This window comes from Thalia democratica, chromosome 1 (assembly GCF_965202585.1).
Source record: "Thalia democratica chromosome 1, ktThaDemo2.hap1.1, whole genome shotgun sequence".
Lineage (NCBI taxonomy): Eukaryota > Metazoa > Chordata > Thaliacea > Salpida > Salpidae > Thalia > Thalia democratica.
The window spans coordinates 43,168,576-43,194,236 of record NC_139165.1 but is presented as its reverse complement, the minus strand read 5'-3'; the positions used below and the strand labels follow the sequence as shown (position 1 = coordinate 43,194,236).

The following is a 25,661-nucleotide window of genomic DNA, read 5'->3' as shown; positions in this document are numbered from 1 at the left end:
TAACGTTTGATCATTTTCCGACGAACTTTACGTGTTTTCATTTTGAAACGTTTTTTATATGCGGTCTAGTCAAAATAGGGATAGTCTGAATTTTATAAGCTCACTTATCAAGCACAAACTTTGTGCTGGTAGATTGCACTGGCTTTTTTAGAACAAGTAACTTTTGATCAGTCACCCCGTACTCCAGTGAGTTTTTATTTACTTTTATTTTCAAATTTCTTTCAAATCATTATGCAGTTTAGTCAAAATAGACAGTTTAAGTTGCACTAGCTCACATTTTAAGAATGAGTTTATTAATACACACCTTTTACACTGGTTGTTTTAGAAGAAGTTATTCGATTTAAAATATTATGAATTTAAACTTTTGGTTTAAAATTAAGCTTTTTATAAACTAAACACCTAGTATCCCTGAAATTCTAATAATTTAAGTCATGTTTTTACTGTAGCAATTTGAATTAATTAATAAGTACAGTTTACTTAGTTTTAAATGACTTTATAAGGTAATTGTAATTTAAAAAAATTGAGTGTTTTTTTTTCGTTTTATTGTTTAAATTAAGCAGTTTAATTTACCAGATTATGTATTTTTTGAATTTTCAAAAATAAAAGCTTTGATTTTATAACACTTTTTTTAAGTAGTTTTATGTGATGGTATGCCAAATTTCTTTAATGAATAAAGAGTGAAAAAAAAGAATATATAAAATTATTTCATATAGTTTATGGTTTCAACATATTTTAAACGACAATTATGAAAGGATATTCTAATAATCTAATATTTATAATAATGATTGCCTTGAAAAATAGTTTTTAAGTTCTTTACAAATTATTTATAAAACTTTTAAATTTCTACATGTGCTATTTGTTAAAGTTTAGTTGTGTACTAGTTTCAGCCCAGCTAAATATTTATCAACTTGTTGATGGATAATGCTTTACTTTGACCAGGGTTTCTCAATATGGGCGATTATCTTATAAACTAGAAAATAGTACCTTTATATAATTAACAATAAATTTCAAGTACATCAGTTTAATAATATTTTTAAATGTAATTGAAGAGATTTAAATAGTAAATTATTTTTGGTAAAGAATGTTAAGCTTCGAACCAATAGAAACGCGTAGTATTTTTGATAGGGAGTGGAAAAAATAAAAAAATATATAAACCTCCTTATTTGATATTTAAAAAAGGTAATTTAGTAAAATAAAACTACTATGTATACAACAATCTGTTGGTAAATTAAAAATATTTTAGAGCATCTGCTCCACGACACCCCTGCTTAGTTTTTTTTTTTCAATAAAAAAACCATTATGTTTACTTAGTTGTTCTACAACCGTTAATTTAGTTTCGTCCTTAGTTATATAAAAAAAAAACTTATACTATATACTTTGTTTTATCCAAAACTTTACTTCTGTTGATAGTTGACTTTGCTAAGTGTTTAAACAACAAATATTGAATTAGAAGATTAAGAAAGATTTCACGCATGTTGTGCACAACTAGCAGTAAGCTTAAAGAGATTTAGAAACAAAAATTTAAAAATTATGTCACAATGAGTTTATATTTTAAAAGAGCTTCCATGTCAAAGGAAACTTTTTTATTAACCTCCTTTTTTCAGTTGAAATTATTTGTTTAAGTAATAGATGATCGCTCTGCATTGTTTTTTAAGTTTATCTTCATAAAACTAGTATCAAATACTGTTGACTTACAAAACAACTAATTTAGTTAATTAAGCGTTTAACACTAAAATATAAAACATATTGAAGCCAGCATTTTTTAACCTTTCAGAAATATTTTATACAACAAAAACTTTGCCTAAAAAGTAGTCTCCCAGTAAAAAAAGAAAGAAAAAAGACACTTGCACAAATAAGGTACTGTAATTACAACGATAGCATTTGTGTAATTTATAGTGAAAAACAGCTGAAAAGAGTTCTTATTCAGAAAAAGTATTGAATGTTTTTTGATGCTAAGTAGTCAATTTTAACACTTTATCTAAAAAATCACTTGAACAGACATTAAATTCATACAAAAGTATTAGAAAACCTAAATAATTAAACTTTAAAAGGTCTAGAATTTTCAAAAGTACATATTCTACCAACTTACTTAAGTCACTCATATGCTTTCACAAAATTACTTTTTAGTTTGTTTATGAATTTTATACAACTTATTAATCTTCTTCCTCTACCTTTGAACTTCCATCGACCGCGTCTTTTGGCTTTTCAACTGCAGCTGGAGGTTTTTCAACTGGGGATTTTTCAGGTGACAAAGCAGAAAAAGCTGGTTGGCTAGCAACGGAAGGCTGAGCGGTAAACGAATTCACAGGTCTCAACTGGTTGCCACCCGGATATGGCATCCTGGGGTCGTTGCCACCCTGATAAGGCATTCTGGGGTCGTTGCCACTCGGATACGGCATCCTTGGGTCGAAAGCGGCGTTATAAAGACCCGCACCGTAATATCCCGGCCCGTAAAAGTACGGGTGTAACATTTCAACCGAGTCCTCTTTCTTCACGGGATTCCCCTTTTCCGGAACCTCTGGCTCCACATCAGCTGTAGGCTCCATCGCGTCCATGCACGACTCGACGTCGGAGACGGACCTCAGGTAGGCGATGTTCTGCCGCAAACTCTGGTCCAGGTTGACGGTGAACTTCATGAGGAGCTTGACGGTGCGCTTGGTCAACCGCGGCTTGCGGTCGTTCTGCAGGTCCATGAGGAAGCTGAAGAAGATGTCGGGGTCGTGATCCAAGGACATGAGTGACGCCTCCTCGTGGCCGGCCTTGAACTTGTGCAGCAGCGGCACCACGTGTTTTCTGACAAAAAGTTAAAACACTTTAAACAACTTAAAATAATTAGAAGTTTGTTACTAACACTTTTCTACAAATTTATATCTCTATTTCTAACGAAATATTGTTACGATTTTTTAGAAACTATATGCTTATTACTTTCATATTTTAGACACTTAAATTTTATAATTCATAAATTTATGGTACTTGGGAAATATTCCAGGTTAAACAAAAACTTCACATACCGATAAATTTCAAGCAGGGACATATCTTCGTGGATGGCCTGGTCTTTTTTTCCGGCCAAGTATCTCTGATCTGCATCTTCTATTATCTGCAAGATGAAACTTATTCTGTACGGCCACTGGTCCGTCAGTATGATCCAACAAACCAAATTTTCAGCAAATAATTTCGTACGCACGTCTATTTCTTTGTAATTGTCTTCGCTTGGTTCTAAGTTACAAAATAAACACATAACTAAAAAGTTTTCTTTAAAATTTGATTAGTAAATAAAATTTCAAGTTTTGTTGAGTTTTATTAATTTTATTAGTTTTGATGGTTAATTCAAAAAATTAAAAATATTTATCTAACTGTTTTAATTAGTACGATTAGTCTAATATTTCTGTGTCTTGTACTAAAACTGCACTTTTACTGTGACATTTTTTAAAACTTATTTTATTAACGCAAATTGTTTGCAGACATCAGAGAATGCCTTACCTTCAGTTTGATTTGTTTCCATCATAACTTTACCGGCTGGTTGACTTATGGCCCCATTGTTTTGTTTATTTCTTGATTTTTCCGATAAGTTTCTCAAGAAAGCTTGCTTCTTTCTCTAAAATTTAAACATCAAGTTTTTTAAACTATCAATACCAAGTTATAAAAACATGTAACTTAGGTTCAAATTATTCATAACATTAGCACTTAAACAGAAGTTTGTCCACTTTCCTAAAAAACCAGTTCAATAAATAAACCATATGTTTGTTTAAAAATACCTTGTTGTAGTAGCAGTTTATCATCAGTGTAGTGATTGAAAGTATATTGAAAATACGCTTGATATTTCTCGGAACACCATGTAAATGTTTATGCACTGTGCTACTCTGGTAGAAGAAGCGTCTGCAATTCCATTTTTTCAATTACTTTATCAGCAACTTTTTAAGTTTTAGACTTTAATATAAACTCTAATTAGATACGCTTTTATGGATACTTTAGAAAAATTAAGTATAAATAAAAACTTTACTTAACTATACACATTTCTTTTTTGAATAAAGACGAAAAAGAAAACAAATTTTATTTAAACTTAAACGAATGAAATAACATTAGATTACAAACCATATTATACTTTAGTACTTACCAAACTAAACTGTACAACAAATACAGTAACAAAATCTATCTAATATGAACAGTACTATTAACTAGTTCAGTAGTTGACTAATTTAATTTACTTAACAAAATGATAATGTTCATAAGTGATGTATTCATGAATTACATTAAAACGTTTGTTTTATGTACACCAAATTAGAAACTTTAAGTTTATGAGTTTAACTTTGTTTTAAATGATCAAAGCTTTTATATGATACTCACATAATTAAAAAAAAAGCTTTTTCAACTGTATAAAAACTAAATTAAATTTATAATGTATATATTCTACAAAAAAAAACTTACACAATTTTTTTTACAGTTTAGCAGTTTAAATTATTTATTTTCTATGTTTTTTTTTTAAGTATAAAAGAAGACAGCAAAATGGTTGTAAAACAAACAAAAAGCAATAAACCAAAAATCAAAAGTAGGAAAAAAGAAAAGATCGAAAGAAAACTTACGCTATTTCAAAGCTGAAAAGAAAAAGAAAATTAGAAAAAAGATAAACATAGAAATGCAAAAAAATTATAACTTACATAGTTTAAAAATTTTCACTAAAATTTTTAATAATCAAAAATTATATTGTTAAAATACTTTATAAGATAAAGTAGGACTATAAACTATAATGCTTGTTATAACAACCAAATACAAATTACTTTAATAGTAAATAGCTTATATTGTCAAATAAAACTTCTTCATTAAGATTTAATAACTATTTTTTTGGTTTTCAATTAAAGTATACAGATGTTTAATGAAGTAGTATAAAAAACTTATACATAATAAATAAACTACACTTTATTCGAAAACTCTAAAAATTATGTATAATATAAAAAATTACATACCTGCATTCAAATAAAAAGTTTTTGTCTCCAAAATTTGGTGTCATACCTATTTTTTTTATATACTATCAGTTACAATAAGAATTATGATTTTATTTAAGCTAGCTAGAACTAACTAGTATAATAAATTTGTTCAAAGAATTTATAATAGTGTGAAATATTAATAAAAACAGCTTTACAGCTACTATAATAGTTACATTAAACGATAATGTGGCTTATAAGGGATTAAAGTAACTGGCTTTAAACAGTTGGCACAACATCATAGCTTTAAATAACACTTACAGTAAAACTTAAATTTTATCAACTACTAAAATATTGAAAGTTAAAAAACATAGCATATTTTATTGATTTACTACTTTTATGATCGTAAAGTTAAAATACTAGAAATTTTGTTTATTTAGATTTTAATCATAAATAACTGCTGTGCAAAACATTTTACTAAGATTAAATTTTTTTAAACAAAATTTTGAAAACTTGTTTCCTTGTGTCTACATAATTTAAAACTTTTATTGATCAGTTATGACTATAGTTATAACAAAATCAAATAGCGACTAATAAAAAATAGAATATAACTTACACTTATTATTTCTAGCAGTTGGTATTTCTCTTATAGAATCAACGTCATCGGAGCGGTTTCTGCAACAATCAGTCAATTAGCTGGCTTATTGCTTACAATAAATGAACTATTGATACCTTGCAATTTATATTACTTACTTCAGACAGAAAGTGTTTACGATTTGTTTCATACTAATAAAAAATCCACGATCCAATTTTTTGTCAGCTAGTTTGTTTTCGTTAAAGTATAAGTTTTTATAATCTAATTTATGTACATTATGAAAATAGAATTTGATGGTAAAATAAACTTGTAAGGTTGTTTTCGTTAAATTATAGTTTTTTAATTAACTTATGTATCTTATAAAATTTAAATTTGTTGGTAAACTAAATTTCCAAGTAAAACGTTTTATATTTTAAGATTTTGATTTATTTTACAAAGGCTTTTAATAACAAGAAACAACATTTGAAAATAATATAAACGATTTTCATTGTTTTGATTAGTTTTGTATTTAATTTAAGTCGTTAAAAGTTTAATTAAGTAAAAGTTTGATTTGAAGTTTAGAAAAATAGTTTTTAAGGAATGAGATTTTAAAACATAACACATTTTATTTGTAATTTAGTTAAAAACAAATTTAATATTTATAAAAATTATTTAAAATTTGTCTGCCTTAATAAAAACAGCGCTTGGTTCTAATTCTTTTAAAGTAAAAGTTGTAAGATCAGTATTACTTAAGATGATAAAATTATTTTTGTAGTTAAAAAAGCACTATTTGCATTTAGTCTTAATATATTATCTTATCTTTGTATATTAATCTAAAAAACCTTTTTCAGTTGATTTAAGTTTTAAAACACTCAAAGTTGTTATGGTAAAACCAAGAACAAATTGTTAAGTAATTAACTTATATTCGCTTGAATACAGATAAAAATTACAATATAGTAGTGGTTCAAACAAATAAAAAAAGTTTACGTGATAGGAGTAGAAAAAGTGTTTGTTCTTCCGACTTCTACTAACGTCGGATGTTGTGTAGTAGGTGCTGTAAAATAAAGTAGAATATATAAGTTACGCCATAATTTAAAAACTGAGCAAACATAAAAACATGCATGATGTGATATTTTTTGATTAGATATGTTTAATTTTTTTTTATATGATATTCTTTTACACAACAGTATTAAACTACTTAATAATAGTATTTAAATATTAGAAAGTAAGGTTGTTAATAGAATAATTAGTTTAAGCTTTCGAAAGCAACTAATTTTCAGGTTAAATTAAATAAGTTATATGATTGCATTACTACAAAAGTGCCATATTTCTTTATATTTTTTAAGACGACAGTGTTAAATTGTAAACTAAGCATAGAGTACCTATTTAGTTTCATTTTACTTCTTTAAAGACAGAAAGTTCTGGTATGTAAAACAACTCACCAGCAAAGCTGCTAGCTTTTGTGTTCTTGACCATCATGATTCTCGTGGTCCTATCCGATTGGTCCATTAATCCGTCAATAAAACTCTTCTTATGTTCGTCGTCGATCTGAAGTTTAAAAAAATCAGTATTGTTGCATCAACTTTCATACAAACAATAAAGTAAGTTAAAATTTATTTAGAAACAACATTCTTATTGGTTCAAAAATTTACTGTAAGTTTTGATAAAATTTTTTTTTGCACAACAACTAATTTGTTAGCAACTTTTTTATATCTTAAGATTTGGCACAAATGTATAAACACAAATTTAGATAATAAAATTGTAAAAGTATATGTGGCAAGTGTTTCACTCAATTGCGTAAAAAGTTTACTCAGAGTATAAAATAAATACTAAGTAACAATTTATACATACAAATCAGCTTAAAGTATTACATTAGAAAGTTATTATCGCAATGGATTATTTCTTTAATATCTATTAAATGATGTTTATGACTCTACTTACCAAAAGATATGATAAAAATATATTGGTTAAAGTCTAAAATTCTTTAAAAAAAATTAAACAATTACATTATTAGTTAGAACTTTGAATTTATAGTTTGTACAAAGATTTTTCGAGGTAAAATTGACTTCGTGTAAAACTGACCCGTTTAGAGTCTGTAGATCAAGGTTTCCCAAAGTAGGCGATGCCGCCCCTTATGACGTCTTTTTTTACCAGGAAAAAAATAAGTTGGCAAAAAATGGGATTGAACTAGGAAAGTGGCGATATCTAATAAAACAAGGGGCGATCATTTATTAAACTTCTGCAAAGGGGGCAACTACGAAAACAAGCTTTATGAACCCTTTTCTATTTGACGAAAATTCGTTTTAAAGTAAATAAAATTCTAATGTTATTTCTGATACGCTTTATACTTTTTCATGATAAATTTACAACTCAAACATCGAGTTCACAAGAAAGTTGAAAAACAACCTCTGGTATGCAAAATGGCAGGTTGATGATTTTTCGCATATATTCATGCCCGTTCACATTAGCCTTCAGCAATGTTGAACCCATCTCACCTTCTATGCACTTCACTGCGATGCGAGAATCTACCGCCACCAGGCATATAAATGGGGAATTCCCATCGCTGAGAAGTATGCTTACCGCGTCTAAGATCGACTTTATCTGAAGAAAAAATATTAGCTAAACATACTATTAGCAATTATGCGCAGCTAAAAGATGTACAGAGTGATAAAATAAAAACACAAACTTTGTTAATGGTGAGTTTAAGTATAAAACTTAAAGGAAATTAAGTTTATACTTTTAAGTTTTTTCAAACCTTAAAACTGTTATAATATATTTTATACCAAAACTTCAACATACCTTATCAAGAGGAACTCGGTCAAGGTCGTCAATGCTAATTACGACCTTGTATTCCCTTCGATTGACATATTCAATCAACTTTATCAGTCTCGTCATTGTTCGGACCTATCAAACGATTTTGAACTTAAAGGATGCAATGTTTTTCATTATTATTTTATTAAATTTTAATTTAAAAAAAATTGAATACCAACCTCAGTTTTTACCTTGTCCATAAACCCTAACTTGTCCTTCATGTTTCCCCTGCTACCTTCCATTGCCGCCTGAACCCTGCTCCTTTGCGAGTTGAACATGGCGTACACGAACCTGATCAGGACGAAGCTGGCCGACGCTGCTCCGGGAAGCCACGCGAATATCTGGATTCCAACAGGCACGCTTCGCGGGTACTAGTGTAAATAGTGTTGTTTTTACAGTTTAAAGTTAATGATAATAAGCAAAGTTAATAGTTGTTAAGTATAAACACCAAATTACGAAACAACCATTCACAGCAAGCATACAGCAAGTGCAATAAAAATTAACTTGTGACAAATGTTACTGAGCAAGCAATATTATGTGTTTTGTGACAATTATGATAAAACACTAATTTTTAGTTGTAAAACAAACACCACTTGACACGACACACACACCTTTACCTTGAAAACTTTCAGGTCGAACATGACTGCGACCACATACGTCAGCACTGGAACCATGACAGCGGTCGTCAGAAGCAACACCCACCAGTATAAAGTGGGCACTAGGCAACTGGTCTTCGGGTACCGTCTGTGGTGAGAGCAAAACGACCGCTGGTCCTTGTCCTTGGGTTTTTCGTCGCCTTTTTCATTTTTCGGGGAATTTCCCAAGAGCGCGCCCCTTTCTTGCATTTCGATGTTTTCAACTTTCCCGAGCTTCTTCTTTCTCGGCACGGCGGGTTTGTGCGGATCCGACAGGCTCGTTTGCACGCCCCGCAATGTCAGGTTCTGGCAGGCCGACACGGCGGCGGACGCCTGGGTGAACTCGACCACGTACCAGCCCCGTTGCGCGCCCCTCGTTGCCCGGTAACGCTTGGGCCACTCCTGGTACTTGTGGCAGCCGTGAACAACCTGTTAAATTAAAATCAAATTTAAAGCACATCAAACCAAATGCTTCATAAAGCATCTTCTACTTACTTAGAAAACTTATTTTTACCACCCATCTAAAAGTGCTAGAAACTATTTTTTTTTTTTTTAATTCTTAAAATTTTATTAAAAATAACCAAATTTTTCTAACCCCAAATTCTTTCATGTTGTCAATGAGCTCATCAGACTCTATTTCGGTTTCCTCGCCAAGGTTCACGAACAGAGTCTCCCAGAAATTCTCCTTTTTTCTCGACTTGCTCTCCGCAGGGTCCTTGGAGCACGTAGCCAGGCTGATCGTGCGGAAGAGACGGCAGAGAACGACGCCGAAATGAGCTTCTATGACGTCAGAAAGGTTGGTGATTATTCCCGCCCACAAAGTGTCGCTACCAATATACTCCCACGCTTTGAAATTGACAAATATAAACCTGTTAAAAAAAAAAAAAGTAAATAAAAGTTTTTCTATCCACCCCATTTTGAAAATAAAAAATGTTCAGGTAGAATTAGCTGATTTTGATTTTTTTACATTGATCTACAAAAAAAGAAAAGTTTTAAACCTACGATTGGTTTTCGCCGGGGTGATTTCCCCCACCCCGAAGTTCATCTGCAGGTTCTGGTTAGTCCGTATATCGTGCTCGGGAACATGACTCTTGACTCCAGAACTGCTCGCTGGCTCTTCAACGGGCAGCTTCGTGAAAGCGGCGAACATCAGCAGGTTAATGCAGTCCATCGCCGAGTGGGCCGTGGACTTGAACATGGACCCGGCGTCCACGCAGAACGTCACCATCGACAACGAGAAGATAAGCACCAGGGCAACTATGACGGCACCGGCAATCCTCAGCCGACGCATTATGACATCATTTGTCGACTCGACTGTCGCTTGAGTGGTTGTTGCATTTGTCGTTGTTGGTGTTGGTGTTTCAACTTTTTGTTCAACGATTTGGTTGAGGACGATCTCAGGGCTGAGGACAAGAACGAAGGCGAATATGGTGCTGACAACGAGAAGCAGAAGGACTATAATTGGACAAACGATGCCGAAGGCCGACTTTTTATTGGTTGGTTTGTTTTGCTTTCTCTTTTTGTTTGACTGCAAAGTCTCGCCGGTTATGCTCTGCTGCTCGAACTTCTTCAGAAAACCTATGTAAATGTTAACGTTAGAAAATCTACATTAGTGTAAGATTTATATATTTGCAATCTATAATGTGTTGGTTTGTTTCGTGCTAACTTCACTATTTTATAGCTACCAATATTAGTTTATACAAGCAAGATTAAAATTACGTACTGATAGTTCCTTTTTTAGTTCATAACATAGTTTTAAATTTCTTTCAAGCTAGAAACTAAAAAAAGACAAAAAAATGTTAACTGTACACAGAGCTCACAAAAAGGCAATTTTCTAGTTTGAATATTTAACAGCTAGAAGCTTTCATTGTAAGATAATAACGACTACGCTTATACAATATTTTAGATAAAGAAAATAAAACTTGAAACACGTTATCAAACAAAAAAAAATTAAATTATAAAAAGATTACTAATATATTTTTTCATCTTATTTATACAAAAACATGTTTTTAAAACGGTGTAAACTTTGCACATGTTTCAGCAGAAACGACTTTCCACTGCCCCACCGTGCGAACACACCGATGGTCAGGGGAGTTGGAACATTGAGTATCCTTCTAGCAAGAGCTTCAGCGTACACTGTTGTGCCGAGGTAGTCATTTTCACATTCGTTGTCGTTCAACAAGTTGCCTACATGGTATAATGATATTTTTATTTTTATTTGTTTTTGTTTGGTTTATGCTTAAACTTTGTTATGTAATAAATAACTTTAGATATAAGTTTTTGTCAAGTTAACAAAAGTTTCAAACACAAACAAAAAGCTTTGTTTTACTAGTTTCTCAATTTTTTCTAACCAAAAGAAAAGTTTACAAACTAATATTACTAAAATTAAAATCTTACTGAACAAGTTGTTTAATTATTTTTATTGATCATAAACCGTCAAATTAAAAGTTAGTAGATTTATGTGAACAATTAAAAGCTCCTTTGTGTAAAAAATTAAATCAAAAATTAAATGTAGTACTTTTTAGTTGTGAAAATTCTTTTCTAGATTTAACAATACTTAAAGTAATGTTAGAACTAAATAAGATAAAAAGGTTTAAATCCCTACAGATTGAAAACATATTTTATTAAAACTAAACTTTATTTTTACTCTAAAATACTTTTTTACAACGTTTTTTAAAGTTTTTTAAATTCACTAAAAGTATTTTTGTTTAGTTTTATATGTTTTATGTTTACCTTCTGGTTCAATTTGTTTAACCACATAGGGTTTATCTGCCATTTATTGTTGAATTTTTTCTAAATAACACATTCTGTATAAAAAAATCAAATAAAAGTTTATTTAAGCCTGATAGTTTTTTTTAAACCACTTGGTAGTCAATCAGGCATATCGTAATTGATCTAAAGTATCCAGTTGGTTAAACAAAAAATATACTAATAATAGTAACAAAAATATGTTTTATTTCAGAAAAAATATAAAACTGTTGAATAGTTGGAACAAAGAAACAATTCTTTCAACAAAAGCTGCTTCTTTACAACGAAACTAGTTTGTAGTGTTAAAATTGAAATAAGCCGCGTTTCGGCGTATAGTAAATTTTTCTGCTACCTTTTTCTTCTTCTCGTTTCAAAATGTTCTTTATACTATACAACACTTTCATTTACATAATTATGACGACTGCTTTAAATTAGGTTACATTTAGTTCATTTACACAAACGGTTTTTTTTAATTTTTTACTTATTTTACTTTTAGTCAACTTAAGCTTTCTTTTTAAATTTGCAAAACTGGACAACTATACTAATTAAATTGAAAAAAAAGTTTTGAACTTTTTAAACTTTTTAAAATGAAACGTAAACTATTAAAGTTTTTTATCCCAATGGCAAGTAAATAATTTTTATAACCAATTTTTTTAAAGTTTTTAATGATTTATATACTACATTTTCGTTCAACTATGTAATTTTTAAGTTTTATGTATTGTTTTAAGGTAAAAAGATGTTTTAGATATTTATTGATTAATTGAAATAAAAGTAAAAAACTATTGCAATAAAATTATTAGTTGGCATTACTTTGTAATTTTATTATAAAAAACTATATTACAAAAAAATAAAGTTTATTATTAATTAAACACTTTTTACAATGCCGTTTAGCTTTTAAAGGTTTTAAAAAAGTTACATTTTAGACCTATGTAGTTACTCTAAACTTTTTTATACAAAACAATAAATTTGCTTTTAAAAAATCTTCTAATTTAAAACTTCAACAAAGTTTTGAACAATATTTTAAATTTCAACTTACTTTGTAGTAAAAAACTGTAATCTTCTAAATCTTTTGCTTCATACGCTTCCATTTTTTCCAATAAACTGTTTATATGTTGTAATGTGTAAAAGGAAAAGAAAAACACTTCAAATTTAAAACTTACGAAAAAAAAAGGTTCTATGAATATTTTATGAACTAAAAGTTGAAGTTTGAAACAAATAATTAAATTTCAAATCATTTGTTTCATAAACTGTATAAATATTACAAAATAGAACAATAATAAAGCTTACTTTAATATTATTAACTAAAAAGTATTTAACAGTTATTTCATGATTAGTACATATCAATGTCATTCAAGCTCAAAGTACAAAGATAAATTTTAGCAGTATACTTTTATACCTAATTTATACACAAACTTTTGCAAAACAAAATTAAATAAAAAAACTATGTCAATTTATTTTTTTTACTGTTAAAACCTAATTTTATTCAAATTTTTTTTGCCTATCTAAAAAAAAAATATTTTAAATACTAACAAATAACTATATTTTAAACAAACTATGATATAGATTTCAGTACAAACACTTGGTAGCATGATAACAATAAAAAGTAAGTACTGATGCAGGGGTCGGCAAACTGCGGCCCGCGAGCCAAATGCAGTCCTCGAGCTACTTTTTAGCCAAAACACATACTTAAAAAAATAATAAGATAAACGGTTTTCCAATAAAGGCTTACAATTAGGCTCTTGATTTAATAAATACTCTTTAAAGGTGCTATTTTACTGCTTATTTTGTTATATTTTTGGTTTAAAATAGTATTGTTCTACTAATTACTATATTTGTTTTTAGATAACTGCGGCCCTTGGCGACTTTTTTCTAAAATTAAAGCAAGCAATCGTCCCGCAAGCAATTTTATCTGAAAAAATTAGCCCGCAAATTACAAGAGGCTGCCGACCCCTGTACTAAAGCAAAGTGAGAAATTAGTTTTGGACTTTTTTTCATATTAGATAGTTATTAGAAAAAACACATGTTACAATAGTCAACACTCGCAAATAAACAAACTTAGCTTCTTCTTTTTTCTGAATTTTGTTGTAGTTATTTTGTAATTAAATAATCATTGACTATCCAACAATTAAATTCTACATATTTACCTTTCTCTTATTTGTTAGACAACTATACTTTAAGTAAAACAGTTTTTAATAAGATATAACTCGTTTTTTTTATGTTAACAAATTAATTTTTTAAACAATATTTTTTAGCACAAGCTGGTTTTTGATGCGTTTGTTTACTAAATTGTATAGTTTTATATCTATTTTAACTTAAAACTAAAATTTGTGTTATATAACAAAATCTCCTTTCTACTTTTTATACGTTTAAACTCCCAACTATCAAAAATTTTAGCGACTTTTATGATAAGATTCAGTGACCAAACATACATAATATAAAGACAAGTTTAAAACTTCTATTTTTCTTTTTACATTTAAAGTAAACTTTATTTAGCATTTTTTTGTTCTTTTATGTTTTTTTTCCAAAACTCTAGCTTAAAGTTAGGTGTTTAAATATTCACAAAAAAAAAAAAAATAATAATCAAACTAAATAAATGTTATGTTATTAAGCTCTAAAAACGAAAACAGCTGCAAAAGGGCAAAAAATATACTTTTAATGTTTTTAAAACTTATAATAGTAGTGCTTGTTTTAATTGTTGTTTAATTGTATCACATAAGTACTGATCATTACTAGGGCAATTAGAAAGTATTAAAATTATTTTTTTTGTTTGAGCTCTCATCTATTTTATTACGAACATATATCATTTCGCTAAAATAAAACAAATGTATACTTTTTTGTATGCAAAAAAAAGTTTAACTTTTAGAAAGTAAAAACATTTTAATATAAGATATGATATGACAACTAATTAATGCTTAAAAAAGTTTAAATTACCTTACCTTTTATAGTTCACCATTTTTTTTTGCTTACTCAATGTACTTATTTTCAATTGAAATGAGATTTTAAACAATTATTACATTAATAAACTAGTACTAGAAAAAATTGTTTGATACTAAAAAAATGTTCTTAAAAAAATCTTTTTAAAGTTTAAGTTTGATTCTTAAAGCCACATCAGTAAATAACATCAACAATTTTCTTTTTTAACATATTTAATTTAACTAATGACTTTAAAAAAGGTTTTTTTTTTGCTTTTTTGTAACACTGTTGTTATCAATTTATACTAATTTATACAAAAAAATAAAACTAAAAGTTGTAATTTAAAAATTTTGACATGAAATACACTTTTAGAAATATCAGTCTCCTTGATAAATCACTTTTATCAAAAACAAAAAAAAATATTTCTTGACTAGAAAAGTCGTACTGTTTTAACTACAAAAAAGACTTTAACATTTAAAGTTCATGTTCTACATTCAAATAAAGTCATCACCTCAAATAGTATATATAAACATTAAGTTTCAATACAAAAATATTTATAAAATATATTATACACACGTGACTGGGTACACCCACAGAATATAAACATTTAAAATTTAAATCTTTTTATAAATAACTATTTAGTTCTGAAGTCTACTTAAACAGCTTCTCAACATTGACTTTGAACTTAAGGATATTTCAAGCCTACACTTTCTACAAATTTTACAATGTAAATAAGTCATTACGAGTTTTGTGTTTAAACAACTTAAACTCATGTTTCTAAAAAAACGAAGGAAAAAATCATCATTGTCGTTCTAGAGTTCTAGACTATAAAACATTTTAAGAATACTTATAGTACGGTTATAAAATACTTAGGAAGTTTTCTTTGTTTTTTAAATTTCACACATCCTTTTGAATTAAAAAAAAATACGTTCCATATTTTTCATGAAAGTCTACATTTATATTGTCTGATCAAGAACATTAGCTGGTTTCTGCTTTTGATTTACTTAGGATATTATTTATTAAAGAAGAAAGTTGTAAACAAAAAACCATTTTTTTCTTTGGACTATGGTGAGTATAAATTGCCACCACCAACGGTTTTAAATTAAATAAAATTTTATAAAATAACAAGGAAACCAATAAGTTAATTTATTGTTGATCTAAGGAAATATAAGTATTTGTTTTCATATTTTAAAGACTGTATAATATTGCACAAATTTATTAAAAAAAATTTCGATTTAAGTAAAAATTGTTTATGTTTTATATCGAAAAATAAACTATAAAAACTAAAAAAATAAAACCACTCTTAACTACACATTGGTTTTTATTTTTAATTAGTTGTTTAATACAAAACTTTAAATTTGTTTAACTTAATACTTCGTGAAGAAATTTAAAAGCGTAGTTTTACAAATGTTATAATTATGTACTTAGTTGTAACCATAATTTAGTTAATTACTTTGTAAGAAATTTCAATGTTTTCATAAAGACTTATAATTTAAACACTATCAAAAGTAACAAATTACTCGTTTTTTAAATACTACAATAGTTTAAGAGTTTTAGATAGTTTTTGATTAAAAAAAAAGTCTATACATTAAAAATTAAACAAAAATATAAATAAAAAAGCAGGAACCTGTAAGTGTATAAATTGTTTATAGTTTTATACAATACAAAAAAGTATAATACTTGTCTTCAGTTGACGAAATTTTATTTTAATACACTTTTGATGAGTTTCCTGACAACATATATTCTAAACAAGTTAATTTACGCAAATATTTTTAATTATACTTTTTTTAGACCAGGGGTCGGCAAACTGCGACCCGCAGGCCAAGTTTTTGCCAAGATCTGCGGCTCGCGAAGTTAATTGAGCTCAAATAATACCATTTTAAAAACATTAATAAGACAAGTTTTTGTGGTAAAAGTTAAAAACTTCGCTCTTAATTCAATTAGTTAATTTGCTTCATTAGTTGCTTTTTTATCATATTTTTCGTCTAAAATGGTACTTTTATTTTGTGCTGATTAATACAAAGGTTTTAAACAACTGCGACCCCGAAAGACTATTTTTTATTTAGTGCGGCCCGTGATCAACTTTTTTTAAAGAAATTGGTCCGTTAGTTATAAAAGGCTGCTGACCCCTGACTTTAACAAACTTTTGAGATCAAGCAACAAACATGAAATATACATAAATAAAAAATCAATAAGTCTAAAATTTTTACAATTGATATTTAATCTACTTTAAACACTTTAAATAGCGTCCATGCTCGAATCAACGTCAAAGACGGACCGGAGATACGCGATATTCTGCCGCAAGCTGTGGTCCAAATTGATCGTGAACTTCATGAGCAGCTTGACGGTTCGCTTGGTCAGCCTGGGCCGGTCTCCCTTTTCGAGGTCCACGAGAAAGCTGTACAAAATGTCTGGGTCGTGGTCCAGTGACATCAGTGACGCATTTTCGTGACCTGCCTTGAACTGGTGGAGCATGGGTATCACGTGTTTTCTAATAAAAAAAATGGACAACTACCAGCGAAGCTATAAGACAACAACTTTGTACACACTCACATAACTAATTCTTAAAAATATTTCTGACTAATTATATCAATTAAAATACTTAAAGTTTAGTTTTTAGACATTTAAAAATTTATTGCTCATATTTTTACATATACTTTAAAATTACATTCCGGCTAAGCTTAAAATTAACAAACTGATATATTGCTAGCAAAGACATGTCTTCGTTGATGTACTGGTCTTTCTTTCCTGCCAAGTATCTCTGATCTGCATCTTCTATTATCTGCAAGATGAAACTAATCCTGTACGGCCACTGGTCCGTCAGTATGATCCAACAAACCAAATTTTCCGCAAACAGCTTCGTACGCGCGTCATTATCTCCGGTTGGGTCTAAGTCAAAACGTATTTTTTAGAACAAATAGTGTGAGCTAAAATAATATTTCCTTCATACTAATTGTATTAGTTTTAGTTGTTTGGTGGACAGACTTGAATTTTTTTACAACAGTTAACTTGGATTGTTTTTTAATACAATTTTTAGTTTAATAAATCTAGTAGATAATCATTTCGCAGTTGTTCTGAGCTAAAAACTATATGTTAGTTTTTATATAATTTTTTTTAATAGTTTTAGATTTAATCATGAAAACGTTGTATGCGTCAGATAGTTATTTAATTTACTAAATTGTATTACCGTAGGTTTGATTTGTTTTCATCAGGATTTCATCAGTTGGCTGATTTAAGACTTCATATTTATGTTGGTTTTTCGATTTTTCCGATACATTTTTCAATGAAGATTGCTTTCTTTTCTAAAATTCAATTTTCGATTAAAAATCACAGTGATTAAAATTGTTTTAATATAACAACAAACTAACAAAGAGTATGTGGACAATTTTAGCATTTAAATAAAACTACTAATAATTTTTTGATAAAAAAGCACTAAATTCTTATACTTCTTTTTGAAATACCTTGTTGTAGTGGCAGTTTATCAACAATATAGTGATTGAAAGTATGTTGAAAATACGCTTGATATTGTTTGGAATTCCGTGCAAGTGCTTATGCACTGTGCTACTCTGATAGAAATATCTCCTGCAATTTGATTGGACAATTTAATGTATAGTTTTTATCTTTAGTACAACCTCTAAAACAGGGGATGTTTGAAAATTTAAATAGAATCCGGCCCGCAAAAGGTAAACTGCGGCCCGCGAGCATATAAATCTGGCCCATTAAACCAAAATTTGCAACTTAAACTATATTTCTTGATTTAAAAATTAAAAGCAGAAAAAAAGCTACTTTTGTAAACTAAATGAAATTGAAACGATCTAGCCCGCCAAGGACTAAATTTTTACTTATATTGTCCGCCTACAAAAACGTTACCAATCCCTACTAAAACATGGTTTTCTTAGTAATTTTATAATCAGCCTCGTCATATCTGACCGCCCCCGTATTAGATATAACTGCTTTGGGAAACCTTATTCTAAAAGCAAAAACAATCAATTAGCATTTAAACTCAGTAAACACGTTGCTACTTTTGACCATGCACTCAAAGTGAAAAGTACTTTATTTGACCTCACTTAAATGCAACGGTATTAGATTTAAACTTAATAATACATAAGATATTTTACTACTTTATTCAGTAAAACTAGTTTAGAGACTGTATATTCGATAAAATCCTTACAAAAGCTACTTCCCATAAACAAAATTAGGAAATATGAAAAAAAATGATTTTTTTTTTACCCTATATAGTGTCGATTTATTATAACGATTAAATCATAAACTAAACTTTTTTTTTGAAAACAAAACAAAAGTTTCAATAATTTTGGACTTTTTAAAAGTTTTTATTAAAAACTTACAAAACTTAAAACACAAGCTTTTATAAGAATATCAAACTAAAATAAACTATGATAGTAAAAACTCAAGAAAAAAAGTTTAACTTATGTCTTGTAACCTATTTATAATAACAAATAGCAGTTGAAACCATATATGTATATTTTTACTTGGTTTTTAAACATAAATTTGATCAGTGAAATAATTGTAAAAAATCAAAAGTATTAAAGAAAAACAGAATTACTAAAAAAACACCAACGGCAACTTACGATATTTCGTAGCTGAAAAATAAACAAAGTTTGTAAAACAGTAAACATAATAAGTCTGTAATAAGAAGATAAAACTATGTTTATACTTTGAAACTTACAGTAAAATTTTAACTTTGTAAAAACATCACTTTTAATGTAGCCAAACTTCATAAGTTATTAAAACGTAGCAAGAAATATATGTAATAATATTTTCTGACTTTAAAAAAAAAGTAAACAAGTTCAATATAATTTCAAGAAAAGTGTTTATTTGATAGTGTAGCTCTAAGGCTTTCATAAACAGTTTTTTGTCGTCATTTAAAATTAAAATAATATAACTTATCTACTTCAATACACATATTGTAAATGAAAGGTTCATTGCAAAAGTGTGTGTTATAAAGACTAAGATACTTTTCAAACTAAGCTTCCAGACAAAAAGGCCTAAAGAGTTCTTTTATAAGATTATGTATAAAAAACTTGGTTTATACTATCATTTCATTAATGCTCTTTTTGCAATCAAAGAAAATTTTTTCAATAATTTTAAATAATATATTTTTGAGTTTAAAATTATATTACGCAGATCTTTAAACAAGTTGATAGACAAAAATATTTTAGCATAATAATTACACAAAATGTACTCAGAAGATTATAAAACTCATGTTTAACAAACACTTTTTTATACCTGCATTCAAATAAAAAGTTTCTGTCTCCAAAATTTGGTGTCATACCTAAAAAGTGTTTTATTTTTAGTTGTAGTATAGTAGTTATTATGATTTTATTTAAATAAGTTGTAGCTAATTATTAACACACTTTTATTCAAAGAAATTAAAATAGTGTGACTTATTGATTAAAATAGCTTTACTGCTACTGAACTAGTTACACTAAACTATATTTTGGTTTATAGTTTTAAAGCAACTGGCTTCAATCGATTGGTGTAATATCATGTCCTTACTTAACACTTACATTAAAACTAAAGTTCTTACAACAAATAGTTTCATGAAGATGTTAAAAAACAATGGTCTACAAGTCTAAGTTTACCACTTAGCTTAACTTAAATATATAAAAATTACTTACTAAAATTAAAATACAACTTACATTCAACTTTTTTAGGTGTTGCTATTTCTCCTATAGAATCAAGATTGTCGAAGCTTTTTCTGAAAAAATCATTTAATTGCTGCTAATAAATTAAACTATCGACACCTTGTAAATTTTACCAATACTCACTTTTCAATATTGTAAGTAAAACTGTTTGGTTGTAGTTTTGCCATATTTATTAACAAAAAGTGGTGTTTTAAATTTTATATATAATATCTAAAACTTTTAATGCAAAGAAATATAAAAATTACATTTAGCTTCGTAAAAAAACGAAAGCTTGGTAATAAAATTTTTAAATTACTAAAAAAAAAATATTTGTTTTTAATCTTAGTTTTAACTTATCTCTGTATGATAATCAAAACTTCTTAAAATTAAAAACAATATAAAGGAACGTTTCATTCAGAACATTATTAAGTAAAAGTTTATATTTTAGTTATATAAAAAAACTATTTCATGTTATAACTCATATTTTACATCTGAGAAAAACCAGCTCTTAAAAATAATGATATTACTTAAATGAGCTACGTAAAAGTAGTTTTTAGTTTAACAAAGTTTAATCTCGACAGGTACATAGCAATGGGACCTCAATTAAAATCTACATTTTTTAATATTTTTAAGAGTCATCATTAATATATGGTATAACTAGATTTCAACTTAAAGTGTATATACTTTAAGTATGTAAATGATTATATTATCATAAGTAGTATTAAAAAGTACTGTAACTTGAATTTGATTAAAATTTATAAAAATAATAAATATATAAATTTACCTTTTAAAAGTTATAGATGTGGAAATTGTGTTTCTTCTCCCTATTTGTCCCAAAGCTGGATGTTTTCTAGTTTGAGCTTGAGCTTTAAAAATAGAAATAGTTGCTTGTTACAGCTTAATTCAAAATATACATTTTAATTTAACAAAAATGTTAAACACAGTTTTAGTCAGACACATTGAATTTATTTCAAAATATAAAAAGTTTTTATTAACGAAGGAAAAGCATAAAATGTATCTTAAAGCAGGGTTTCCTAAATTTATTTTCAACCCTCTAAGCAGAAATTTAAAAAATAATCATCCAATTTAATACATGTTATCCATTTACTAGTTAATTACCCAGTTAATTTGTTGCCATCTTACTAATAACGCACCATGATAGCCAAAATAGCCTGTAAAGGGGCGACATTATCTACTTTGGAAACCCTGAGTTGAAGAAATGTAAATGTTTTAAAAGTGTTTGTGGTAAAAGAAAAAAAAAACATTGTTTTATTTACTTTAAAAAACAAGTTGTATATATGCTTTCCTGTTGTAAGGAAAAAACTAAACTATTTCAACTTATTTTAAGTGCTATACTTCAAAAACACCACCTTAAGTCTTGAGCATTTAAAATGTAAATATAAAACGAAATACCTTAAAAAAATTTCATCTACAATTTGTAGTACTAAAATTTGTAATAAAAAATCTGCTTACCTGCTAAGCTGTTTCTAAACATCATAATTCTCGTATGGAGATCTGATTTATCCATCAGTCCGTCGATGAAGCTCTTCTTATGAGAGTCGTCGATCTGAAATTAAATAAAAACAGATGAGCCTTGTTAATTCGAGAATGCTGCATAAAAAACATTACTGTTTCAGTATCGAGTTAAAAAAAAATTCTTGAACCTCTGGTATGCAGAATGGCATGTTGATAATTTTTCGCAAATACTCGTGACCATTCACGTTAGCCTTCAACAGTCTAGACCCCATCTCACTTTCGATGCACTTCACTGCGATGCGGGAGTCTACCGCCACCAAGCATATAAATGGGGAATTACCGTCGCTGAGAAGTATGCTCACCGCGTCCAAGATTGACTTTATCTGAACATTTATGTTTTTAGTTAGAAAAATTCAGTCTCTTATAACTGTCTTGATTACAGAACTGTTCAAAATGTAAAGAACAAACAGCGTATTTTCACATAAAATAAAGTTATTGAAACCGAACGTACTTTGTCGACAGGAACCCTGTCAAGGTCGTCAATATTGATCACGACCTTGTATTCCCTCTGATTGACGTATTCAATCAACTTTAAGAGATTGGTCATTATTCGAACCTGTCAAGTGATTTTTTGTAAACTTAAACAATTGACTCTTTGTAGTTTTATTCAAACTCGTTAAAAAATGTTACAACATCTAAAACAAACTAACTTCAGTTTTTACTTTGTCCATGAAACCCAGTTGTTCCTTCATGTTACCCCTGCTGCCTTCCATTGCCGCGTGCACCCTGCTGGCTTGCGAGTTGAGCATGGCGTACAAGAACCTGATCAGAACGAAGCTCAACGATGCTGCTCCGGGCAACCATGCGAATATTTGCACCCCGACCGGCACGGTGCGCGGGACCTGGTGTGAGTAAAGTTGTAGTTTGATGTTTTGTTTTAGTTTGAATCAGTTTGCTCTACATTTATAGGTTTATGGGTTGAAACGAACGCTAGCTTATACACGTGTTTCCAGTAAACTTCCTCAAGCATAAGTTAAGTTAGATGTAAGTAGTTCACTAATGAACAATGAACACAACTGTATGTACACTAGACAATATCAAACAACAAGCTTAAAAAAATTTTAGGAATATAACTTAAAAAAACTTTGTAAGCAATTAAGTATATGTGTATTTTGACAGTTATGTTATTTTGCAAAAATAAAAGTAAGCACGTCACACAAACCATCAACACTCTCCGGTTCAGCATGACCGCGACCACGTACGTCATCACGGGTACCATGACGGCGGTCGTCAGGAGCAACACCCACCAGTACAAAACGGGAACCTTACAGCTGGTTTTCGGGTACCGCTTGTGGTGGGCGCAAAAAGACCGCTGAAATTTGTCCTTTGGTTTTTTCTTGTTTTCTTCGTTCTTTAGGGAATTTCCCGTGCATGAACCTTTTTCTTGCATTTCATTTTTCATTCTGTTTGTTTTAATCTCAGCGGGTTCTTTGGAGCATGTTGCTAGAGGAAAGACGGTGCGGAAGAGACGGCAGAGAACGACGCCGAAATGAGCTTCTATGACGTCAGAAAGGTTGGTGATTATTCCCGCCCATAACGTGTCGCTACCCACGTACTCCCACGCTTTGAAGTTGACAAAAATAAACCTGTCAATATATTTTTTTTTACTGAATTGGTTAGAAAAAAGTGAAAAATGTTCAAAGCCTTCTAGAAATTTTAAACTTCTTTGAGCTAACCATGAATCTTTATATTCAGTTTTAATATTTTACTGCTTTAATTTACGCTAAACTAAAGAGCACGACCAAACAAAAATACACACAACATTCTTCCACCTGATTTCGTCATAATTGGACTAATTAGGTTACGATGAAACATTTAGGATGAACCCTTGTATCAGCCTAACCAAGCTGGCGTAGTTATTTCAATGCTTCCCATCAGAATGTGCATGGATTTGGAAAAAAAGACTTAACCAAATTATCGTTTATGAAAATATATGATACTTAACAAGTAGCAAGTTTAAAGTTAACTTTTTTTTATCACCTTATGAATTAAACAGTTAGCTTAAGAATATTAAAAGTATTACGTTTACTAAGAAAAACAGTTTTTAACCTACGATTAGTTTTCGCCGGGTTAAGTTCTTCCACGCCAAAGTTCATGTTTTGATTGCTTCTAATATCGCTCTCAGGCTCATGCGACTTGACTCCCATATCGCTCGGAGGTTCGTTGATTGGCAGCTTCGTGAAGGCCGCGAACAAAAAAAGGTTGAGGCAGTCGCGGGCCGAGTGCTCGATTGACGTGAAGAAAAGGCCGTCCACGCACAATGTTACCATGAACAACGCGGAAAGGAGTACCATTGCAACGATGACGACCCCGGCGATCCTTAGATGATTCGCAATGACGTCATTTTCCGACGTCACGGTGGTTTTCCCCCGCGCAGTCGCTGCTCTTGCATTTGCTGCTGTTGTGGTCTCGTTGTAGGTTTCTTCTACTGCTTCGGTTAGGACAATCTCAGGGCTGAGGACGAGGATAAAGCCTAATATAGTTGTAAGTATGAGAAAAATGAGGACGATCATCGGCCAAACGTGGTAGATGGTCGACTTTTTATCAGTTGGTCTCTTCTTCTCGTTTTTGTTTGATTCCAAAATTTCTTCGGTCGTGCTTTGCTGCTCAAACTTTTTCAGAAAACCTGCATTAGTTTTAACGTTGAAAAAATAAGTTTTGTTTATTTTAATTATAGGAAACGAAAGTTAATTTTTCTCGTAGTAATTTTACTATTTTATAGTTAACAGTGTTAACCTTTAAAAATTTATTTATAATTATATGATGACTGGTTTTTTTTATTATAACACTTATTTAAAAACTAGATTAAAATAATTTCAAGCCTGCAGTAAAAAAAAAATGAGGTAATAAATTTAAATATTATACAATTGGTAAATATAATTTTTAAGTTTATACTTTAGAATAAGCTTTATTACTGTACTTATACAATGTTTTTTTTAGTAAATGGTAAATTGGACTTAAAAACAATTCTTGAAAAAAATATAATATTTAAAGCACAAATACAGTATTAGTACTTTTTTTTTATACAATTGAAAAAAAAACATATATATTATTAAACATAAAGTTGTATTAAAGTAACAAACCTTCGACTTTGTTCAGCAGAAACGACTTTCCACTACCCCACCGTGCAAACACACCAATGGTCAGAGGAGTTGGAACATTGAGTATCCTTCTAGCAAGAGCTTCAGCGTAAACTGTTGTGCCAAGGTAGTCATTTTCGCATTCGTTGTCGTCCGATAATTTTTCTAAAGTTTTAAAACTTAGATGGTAATATAACTTTTTATTGTTGTTATAAAATTATATAACAGTACTAATATATGATAAATAGATTTATATAACTCTACTTTAGCACTTATTAAAGAAAGCGTTACTTACTTTGTTGTTGAAAGCTATACTTTTTAAATTCTTCTAAGTTATACTCTTCCATTTAAGGTTTAATATACTGTTTATTTATTTCATGTAAAAATAAGTTCTATTCAAAGCTGTAACTTAAAATTTATTAAATAAGATAGAAGCTTGAGTTTCAACCTAGTTAAAAACCATATAGAATACAAGTTTAACTAAAATAACAACTATCACTCAAATATTTTATTAAAGTTTTGTATAATGTTTAATGTATGGTTTTTATTACAAGATAACACTTAAGCACAGAGTACTTGTTAAAATTTTAGAAGTTTACTTATTCATATACTATGTATACACAAAACTTCAAAAGTTAAACTATTTTAGACTGTTTAGAAATATTTTGTTATACGTGTAATAAATGTATATTTGATAATATATTTGTTATAACTATTCTTACTTAAGTCTATCTAGTCAAAAAAAGTTAAAACAGCTACTAATATAACGTATACTAGGTTTTCTTAGGTTTATTTTTACC

At 29.0% G+C, this 25,661-nt stretch overlaps 2 protein-coding genes across 3 annotated transcripts; both read right to left on the bottom strand.

The window, feature by feature from the left end:
• Nucleotides 1-1,761: 1,761 nt before the first annotated feature.
• Nucleotides 1,762-11,748, bottom strand: LOC145849136 (uncharacterized). 2 transcript variants are annotated; one of them, XM_082954232.1, is made up of 17 exons: nt 11,673-11,748; nt 10,965-11,126; nt 9,938-10,517; nt 9,535-9,808; nt 8,922-9,368; nt 8,484-8,675; nt 8,293-8,397; nt 7,900-8,094; nt 6,936-7,041; nt 6,481-6,547; nt 5,536-5,594; nt 4,962-5,007; nt 4,581-4,592; nt 3,756-3,876; nt 3,481-3,595; nt 3,012-3,216; nt 1,762-2,793 (listed from the first exon to the last, which is right to left on the bottom strand). In XM_082954232.1, the coding sequence occupies exons 1-17, from the start codon at nt 11,713-11,715 to the stop codon at nt 2,154-2,156; spliced, it is 3,369 nt and encodes a 1,122-aa protein (XP_082810358.1). In that variant the 5' UTR covers nt 11,716-11,748; the 3' UTR covers nt 1,762-2,153. The 2 variants fall into 2 exon arrangements, with proteins under 2 accessions (XP_082810358.1, XP_082810359.1); XM_082954233.1 differs by lacking the exon at nt 4,581-4,592.
• Nucleotides 11,749-16,838: 5,090 nt separating this feature from the next.
• Nucleotides 16,839-25,208, bottom strand: LOC145836189 (NTPase KAP family P-loop domain-containing protein 1-like). Its single transcript, XM_082944010.1, has 15 exons — nt 25,157-25,208; nt 24,865-25,026; nt 23,831-24,407; nt 22,944-23,367; nt 22,432-22,623; nt 22,233-22,337; nt 21,910-22,104; nt 21,719-21,812; nt 21,030-21,111; nt 20,261-20,319; nt 19,836-19,893; nt 18,062-18,182; nt 17,788-17,902; nt 17,297-17,489; nt 16,839-17,091 (listed from the first exon to the last, which is right to left on the bottom strand). Exons 1-15 carry the CDS (start codon nt 25,206-25,208, stop codon nt 16,839-16,841), a joined length of 2,682 nt encoding a protein of 893 aa, XP_082800136.1.
• Nucleotides 25,209-25,661: the final 453 nt, after the last annotated feature.